Below are 7726 nucleotides of genomic sequence, written 5' to 3' on the forward strand. Positions count from 1 at the left end.
GGTTATTTTGGGGATGCTCTCGCAGCCCCTCGGCAGCCCCCCGACAGCTTCAAACTCAAAGGTCTCCAACGTCTCCTGACAACGGCAAAGAAACACCTGAAATAGCTGAAAACTCAAACACAGACTTTTCCCTTGGGATATGGACCTGCTCTCCTATCAGCCCGACAGAATTTAAATAAAAAAATAAAAAAATAAAGGCTTCTCCTTGGAAAACCAGCGACGTTTTAAGGACGTGACAACCAGCCAAACTGGAACGGGGTTTGTTAAACAGGAGGTCAAAAAAAGCGAAGTAAAATTTCAACCCGACAGCTGTCTGGATGGCAGCGCAAGAGATTGGGGGGGGGGGAAATACCAGAAATCTTTGGGTTTTGCATCCAGCACCTGCACGGGGCAGGGGGACGGGCAGGGGCGAGCTGCAGCCTGCGCTGCGGGAGCAGCATCGCCTTTGGGGCTCATTTATTCAAACCCCTTTGCTGGGAGGGCTGGAAACCAGCGGGCAGAGGCTGGCAGCCCCACAGCAGCGGGCTTTTGTTCCAGGGTCATTCCCATGGAGATGAATCCCGGGAGCCCGCGGCTCCAGGGCCCTGCTGCCGCCCTGGAGCGCTTCCGAGCATCCTTTTAAAAACAACGATAAAAATGAACCCAAGAAACCACGTGGGGAAATAAATTAAAAACAAAAAAAAACCCCAAACCATACGTAAGGAAAGAAAGTCCCTCTTGAGGGAGACTTAACGGCAGCAGCCGGGGGAGCCGAACCCCGAAGCGAGCCCTTTCTCCCCCTGTTGCCGGCACGCCGGCTATAAGAAGAAGAGCTTGTCGCGGAGCTGGGCGCTGGGCTCGTGGTGCAAGACCTGCCCCGAGAGGAAGGCCAGCTTGTGCGCGTACTTGCACGGGGCAGGGACCCGGACGGTGCCCGGCCAGTTCCAGTACAGGTGACAGAGCTTGAAAGTCAACCTGGGGAGGGGGAGAGGAGAGGGCGTTAGCGCTCCCCGGCATCCCGGCGCTCGCCGGATCGACGCTTCGGGGCCGGATCCTGCTCCCTAAGGCAGCGCTGCGCTTCGGCAGGTCGGCGCCGGCTCCGCCAGCTCCAGCAGCAGAGAGCTGTGAAGGCTGGAAGGCCAAACCCCCTCCCAGGGGTGTTTTCTTCCCGATTGCACCAGCTAAAGGTCAGGCTCTGCCCGGGAACCGATAGTACCCGGGTAATTAATGCAATCGGCCACTATCTGAGCCGTGTTTGACCCCGCAGCAGCTCTCCTGCGGGGCCACCCAGGCCAGCGCTGGGTGACACAGGTTTTCCTTTATCAGCCTTGCGATCAGCTCTTGCCCGGAGAGGAGGCAAGGCGGACGCAATCCGCCTCCTCTCCCCCATCCGCTGTCGAGTCCTCCCAGCTAACCCAGTACGAAGAACAGACTCAGCCCAGTGCCTGCGCAGGTACCTGCTGCCCTCCCCGCTAGCTCCAGGGGTCTGTTTTGCAAAACAAACCCCAGATTTGGGAGGGGTGTGTGTGGGGGGGTGTGTGTGTGTCGGACGTGGGTCCCCACGCTGCAGGATGCCGGCGGGGGGGCTGTGGAAAGCCTGCCCTTACCTCTGGAGGTGCTCGCAGCTGAGGTTGGCCGTGTTCAGCACGCAGACGTAGCGCGTGGGGATGCTGCAGCCCTGGCGAGAGCGATGGGCCAACAAAAAGAAATCCTGCCTGAGACGGAGGGAAGGGCAAGGTTTGGGGTTTTGGTTTGTTTGGGGTTTTTTTTTTGCAGCTCTCCTGAAAGCAGCCGGCGTTGCTGCCACTGCCACTCACCAGTCCGAGCTGGTGACCGTGTGGTCGATGACCGTTCCCGGAGGAGGGGACGCGAATTGCTCCGCTGTGACGGTGTAGAAGTTGGTGCTGATTTGTTTCTGCACCACCATGACCACCATGCTGGGCTGGTAGTTCTCAAAGGTGTCGAAGCACTTCTGCATCTGCGGGATCTCGTACTTGAGCACGGTGTCGAGCTGGCTGTCGGACACACCGTCCCTGTACACGACTATCTTCTTGGGCAAGCAGTGGTTCATCTGGGGAAGCAGAAATTGGAAGAGGTCGCCCTTTCCCCCCTCCCCCGGCCCCCACCACCCATGCCCAGGACTGGCTGGCAGGGGGAGACGCAGGCCCTGGCAAAAACCTGGGCGCCAGATGCCCACCGGGTCTCCAGGGCCGACAATTCAGCGGGCTCGCAGCCTGCGAATTCAACCCATCGCCCTCCAGCTTCGCAGAAAGCCCCTAACTATACTCGGCCCCAGCAAACGCGTTTCAAAGCAGGTTTCAGAAGGGCTGGCAGGGCAGGGAGGAGCAGCGCTCGCACTAATCCTGCCCGCAGGCGAGCGTTCGGTGACCACCAAACTTCCTGTTTTCAGGGGTGTTTCTCCAGCGCCCGCAGAGGGACGGGAAAATCCCAAGAGCGGGTCCCTGCTGCCGAGGGGCCCTGGCCCCTGCCCCATCACACGCTGCTTTTCTCATGCTGGGGATGTGGGACGAGAGGACAGGGCTCAGCATTTCGACGCTAATACGAGCAGAGGCATGACGTGGCACTTCCCCCAGTGCAAACTAATCCTCGAGGCAGGTTCGCACGTTCCCGAGATAAGGGCGAGCCTCCTGGGGCGTGCGTGGCTGCGGGCACCGCATCCAGTCCAAAGGCTGCCGAGGATGTTTGCTCGCTCGCATGCACTCGGGACGACAGGTTTGGGGTGTTTTTCCCTTGCTTGGAGGAGACGTTAAACCATGGGAGGGCTTTTTTGATAGCGCCGGGCTGGGGGTTTGGCCTCACCTCGTGGAAGTGCTGGAGGGCATCGGCCAGGCAGAGCCGCAGGCTGTCGGCGATCTCCTGGTGGGGCATCTGGAAGACCACCCTGGAGTACCACTTGGTGAGGACGCTGGGGACGGAGGGGGAATGAGCATCAGGCACCGGCCCTCGCCAGCCAAAGTCCACCGAGCCCTTGTGCAAACCGACCCCGGCTCGGCGCGGCGGCTCGGCGCTCGCGACGCCTTTTTCCAGCGATACGGTGCCAAGGGTGCGCCAAAGGCCGCCGCTGCCTGCGCCGGCGGCCAGCAACGCCCAACATAAACACGCTGGCGGAGACCTTGCTGAGCGCAGCAGTCGGGGAAGGCATCAGCTTCGTCCCTTTCCCGGCAAAGCGGAGGCAGCGACGATGCTGGTGTGGGACCCCCCCCCCCACCCAGCCTCCCCGCATCCCCAGGGCGGAGCGGGAGGAAAGCCTTCCCTCCCGGGGCACCACGTACTGATTCATGCTGGCCACGAAGCCGATGACGGAGCGCATCCCTTTGCTGCGGCCGTGGTAGACGTCCATGCCGATGACCATCAGCTGTTTCTGGGGGAGGAAAAGGCAGGTGGGAGTTAGGGATAAGTCAGACGCCTCCGGGCTGCCCTTCCTGGATCCCTCCAGCCGCGAGGGACGTCGCACGGACAAAACGGAGATGCCAACCCCAATTCTGCAGATGGTTCATCCGCACCCCCAGAGGGAAGCCCGTGACCACGACGGTTTACGCCCTGGAGCTCGCCCACTCATGGCACGCATGCGCCGAATGGTTTTGCCCGCCTTACCAGGGGGATGTCCACCCCCCAGAGCTCGCCGCCCAGCTTGCAGTTCATTTGCAGCAGGACTTTCTGGACCACGCTCCTCATCTTTCCCGACTGGCCCATGAGGGTCTGCGCATTGATGACCTGCAAGGGGGGAAAACCAGGGAAAAGCGAGGCTGGAGGTGCCCACGGCTTCCCCGCGCCGGTGGTCCCCTTCCGCCAGCCCCTCGCCTACCTGGGAGGGCACCGGGGACTGCACGCAGCACAGCTTCTTGATGACCCCGTACAAGTCCTCCCGGCTGCTGGAGATTATGCACAGGAGCAGCTGCACCTTGTCCTACGGGGAAGCACAGCAGAGGGGAGGGCGACGCACGAGCATCGGATGCACAGGGATCCGAGAAGACCCACCGGCTGCACAGCCCTCCCCAGCAGACACATTAACTTCGTGCTAACCTGCGCTATCCCCCCGAGCCCCCCTCCTCACCTCACTACCCAAAACGCTTCGAATGGTCTTGGCGTAGGTCTCGATGCGGTCGTCCTGCAGCTCCACCAAGGCGGGACGGCTGACGTGCATGCCGATGGGGCCGCAGACGCTCTCCATGGCGGCCACCAGATCCTTCGCCAGGTCCTGCAGGCGCTTCGGGTAAACCAGCAGCCAGTAATTCATGGCGATCTAGGAGAGAGGCAAGGACAGCCCTTGCCTCGGGGCCGTGGCTGCCGAACCACGCAGCTCCCCAGCCTCGCAGCACAGAGGGAAATTTGGGAGAGGGAAAGCGGCCCAAGAGGAACCTAAAGGGCACACGACGACATCTGATTCCTGCAGTCTGAAAGCCTTTAGCCACTCCAAGAGGAGGTGGGAAAGCAGCCGCTGCAGCCACGTACCTCTAACCTCCTTAGGAAAAACAGGCTGAAGCATAAAGCCAATATAAATAAGGGAAGGGTTTTAGCTCCAACAAGCTCAGACGGGAGCAGGACAGACGGGATGCCAGCACTAAGAAAACCCATCCCAGTTTTCAAACAAGGGGATGCTGTTGCAAGGGCCGAGCCGTGGGCTCACCGCCGAGATGGAGGCTTCTCGCGTGACCTCCTTGTTCCAGCTCAGGTCCTCGGTGGGGACGAAGGAGCTGTGCCGCAGGTTGATCCTCTCCGCGGGCAGGACTCGGCCCTGGGTCTAAACGGAGCAGAAACCCATGGCAGCTCCAGCGCCGCCGCAGTGCAGCCATGGCCTCCGTTCCTGGGGCGGGGAGCTTGGAGCCTGGCCCCCCGCCGCCCTTACCCTGTGGATGTCTGGGTCCACGCTGAGCCCCCAGCGCATCAGCTCCCCCGAGGCCTCCGGGCTGTCCTTGATCCTGCGCAGGAGGCTGGTGAGACGCATGTAGTGCTGCCTGGGGCTCTGCAGCATCTCCCGCATCACGTCCTGCAGCGGGCGGGCACGGGAGGAGGCGGGTTGGGGAACCCCCGGGTGTGATGGGGGGCTCTGAGCTTCCCCCAGCAGCGGCTGGTCAGGGCTCAGCTCTCCAAACCGGGCAACGCCGGCTCGGGTGAGCAGGGACCATCAGATGCAAACATGCTCTGACCTTCACCATTCGACTGTCCTTCCTTATCTCGGGGACCCCGGTCATGAAGGTGAGCTCCGGCACGAGCAGCACCATGTCCAGCCGACGCTGCAGGGAGGGGGACAGGCACCGTCAGCACCCCGAGGGGGCTGCAAGCCCCTGCCCTCCCAGCGACGGGCAGGACAAGGGCTGCAGGAGCCAAGAAAAGACCGTGGGTCTCAATTTCCCCATCCCACGCCTCCGTGCCTGGCTCACCTTCCCCTCCGGCGTCTGTTTTTCCCTGGGCCTGTGGACGAGCAACGGCTGGTCCAGCTCCCTGATGGTGATCCCGTAGGCTTTGCTGGAAAAACGGCAGGGAGATGGCATCAGGCGAGATGTTCCTGCTCCTGCTCACCCACCTCGGGCCAGAGCCAGGCATCAAGCCCTTCCCCACGGACAGACGTTCATCCCAAGGGATGCTCCAGCAGGTTCCTACCTGTAGTAGTCCACGAAGGTGATCTCCTCGCCGCTGGCCAGGGTGAAACTGTCCCTCGGGGTCTTGTTCCAGTCGATGTCGTCGATGCGGTAGGTGCGGTTGTTGTAGCGGGTGATGACCACGTTGCCCACCAGCTGCTTGGTGCACTCGTCCTGGAAGCTGCTGAGGCTTTGCTTGTAGATGGTGTGCCTGCGGCGGGGAGAGAGGGAGGAGGAGAGGCTCACGGTGATGCTCCCTGCCCGCGCTACCCCAAAAATAAAATGCCTTTTGCCGAACGGCACCGGCGGCCGCGGGCCCAGCGATCACGGTTGGCACTGCCCTCGCCAAGAGCCAGCCCCAGGCACGCGACTGCTGGAGAACCACCCCCACCCCTAACGCCCTGCAGGGCTCCTCCAGGCTTTTTCCCTTCTCTCACATGAAATTCAGGACGGAGTCGCTGCGGATGACTTTGTGGATGGCGTCGACCAAGAGGAAGAGGCCGCCGTCCTTCTTCCGGATGCTGACAGAGTATCCCGGCCAAATCTGCAGCCTGTGCCCGGAGGAGAAGATGCCCAGCGGTGCTTGGGTTAAAACCGGAGCCGCCTGCACGGCGCTGCCAGAGGAGCCGGGCAGCCGTCCCGCTCACCAAGGAGCGCTCAAAACACACGGGGATTTATTTCCCAGCTGGCTGCCAGCTTTCAGCTAATAACCCCTGAATTGCACTGCAAAAAACAGGCGCTCTGAGGTCAGGCTAACCAGAGCTGGCCAAGAGAACTGACCTGGCAAAGACTTCCCAATTTCCAGCCTCGCGCTACTGCCGGGGGGGACAGGGACGTCCCCATCCCGCACTCACGCGCTTGGGCAGCAGCAGGAGGAAACCGTGTCCAGCACCCACCTGTAATGCTGTAATATGGTGGCCTGGGCAGGTTCAAAGAAATTTCTCCCAACAAGCTTCATATCTAAGATTCTCATCACCCTAGGAAAGAAAAATAAAAGCAGGATGGGCTCAGGCTCGGAGGGAGGAGGAGGAGGAGGAGGCGGCGGTGGAGGAGGAGGGTCTCCTCCCCAGAGCTCGGGGAGGGTCTCCGCCGTCCCTCACCTCCGGAAAACCACGTTGTAAAAGGGGATGCAGAGATCCGAGCTGGGCTCGAGGACCTTGGTGATCTGGATGGTGATGGTGATCTCCTCCCAGTTGCTCCTCCTCTGAGCCTTCAGACTGACCGGCTGCGGGGCGAGACGGCGCGTTACCCGGGGCAGGAGGGATGCTCTCCTACCCAGCACATTGACTGGAGACCCGCGGGGGGGGCATCCCTGCGCCCCCAAACTGGCTGGAACAACCTCACCCTGGTGCGGATCACATCGCCCCTTACCTGGGGGAGCAGGATGGGCAGGTAGAGGATGGAGCCATCGAACGCGGTCACGTCCCCCGTCACCGCCCGGTGCTCCTTCAGCATGGCAAAGCGTGTGCTCCTGCACTCCACCTCGGGGCTGCCGGAGACAGGGATGCATCGCCTGCCGCCGCTGGCAAGTCCTCGGTCCTTTAACCCTCCTCTGCCTCCCCACGAGACCCTGCTCAGGACCCCAAAAACCCCGCGAGGGGGAAAAGCCGGAGCTCATTTGCTTCGCTGCCCTGCAGCAGCTCTGCCCGCAGGCGCCGTGGCCACGCCGGCCGCTCCATCTAGTGGCTACCAGGACGGAGGGAGAGACACGGAGGGCTCTGCCCAGGGGCGCCCACCCTTCAAGGGGCTGCGGGGGAGCCCGGCCCCCCGTGCCCACATCGATACCTGAAGGTAACATGGTACTGGTAGACGGCTTCGTTCTGGCAGTGAATTTTAACTGAGTTCAGCCCCACGGCTAAGGCGGTTCCCTTCACCGCCGGCTTCGTCCCCGGTGCCCTAGGAGAGATAGGGCAGAGGCAGGGTGGGCAGCAGCAACCCCCGACGGCGCTCGGACCCCAAAACGCAGTGCTGGGGCTCACCAATGCTTCACTTACGGTCTGCCGGCAGCTGGGGGGGTCCCTGGGGCAGGTGCGGGCGGCAGGGAGGGCCGGGGTCCCGGTGGGTGCAGGGTGGGCGCAGCAGCGGTGCAGGTCTTCCCACGGGACGGCACGGCGGCGTCTCTCCCGGGAGCGCCGGGCCGTGTGGTC

At 62.3% G+C, this 7726-nt stretch overlaps 1 protein-coding gene across 1 annotated transcript in view; it reads right to left on the reverse strand.

Annotated features, from left to right (window-relative positions):
• Positions 1-797: 797 nt before the first annotated feature.
• Positions 798-7726, reverse strand: part of PIWIL2 (piwi like RNA-mediated gene silencing 2) — an 8806-nt gene continuing 1877 nt past the window's right edge. Inside the window, exons 2-19 of the mRNA XM_009286175.1 lie at positions 7365-7475; positions 6951-7068; positions 6680-6804; positions 6476-6556; positions 6017-6130; positions 5602-5790; positions 5382-5466; positions 5148-5234; positions 4847-4987; positions 4628-4741; positions 4055-4243; positions 3806-3907; positions 3595-3714; positions 3273-3361; positions 2800-2905; positions 1797-2050; positions 1587-1694; positions 798-954 (exon numbers count right to left, since the gene is read on the reverse strand). Of these exons, the coding sequence (XP_009284450.1) occupies positions 798-954; positions 1587-1694; positions 1797-2050; positions 2800-2905; positions 3273-3361; positions 3595-3714; positions 3806-3907; positions 4055-4243; positions 4628-4741; positions 4847-4987; positions 5148-5234; positions 5382-5466; positions 5602-5790; positions 6017-6130; positions 6476-6556; positions 6680-6804; positions 6951-7068; positions 7365-7475 (2290 nt within the window). The remainder of the gene's footprint in view (positions 955-1586; positions 1695-1796; positions 2051-2799; positions 2906-3272; positions 3362-3594; positions 3715-3805; positions 3908-4054; positions 4244-4627; positions 4742-4846; positions 4988-5147; positions 5235-5381; positions 5467-5601; positions 5791-6016; positions 6131-6475; positions 6557-6679; positions 6805-6950; positions 7069-7364; positions 7476-7726) is intronic.

The sequence above is a fragment of the Aptenodytes forsteri genome, unplaced genomic scaffold, assembly GCF_000699145.1.
Source record: "Aptenodytes forsteri isolate BGI_AS27 unplaced genomic scaffold, ASM69914v1 Scaffold168, whole genome shotgun sequence".
NCBI classification, from domain to species: Eukaryota; Metazoa; Chordata; class Aves; order Sphenisciformes; family Spheniscidae; genus Aptenodytes; species Aptenodytes forsteri.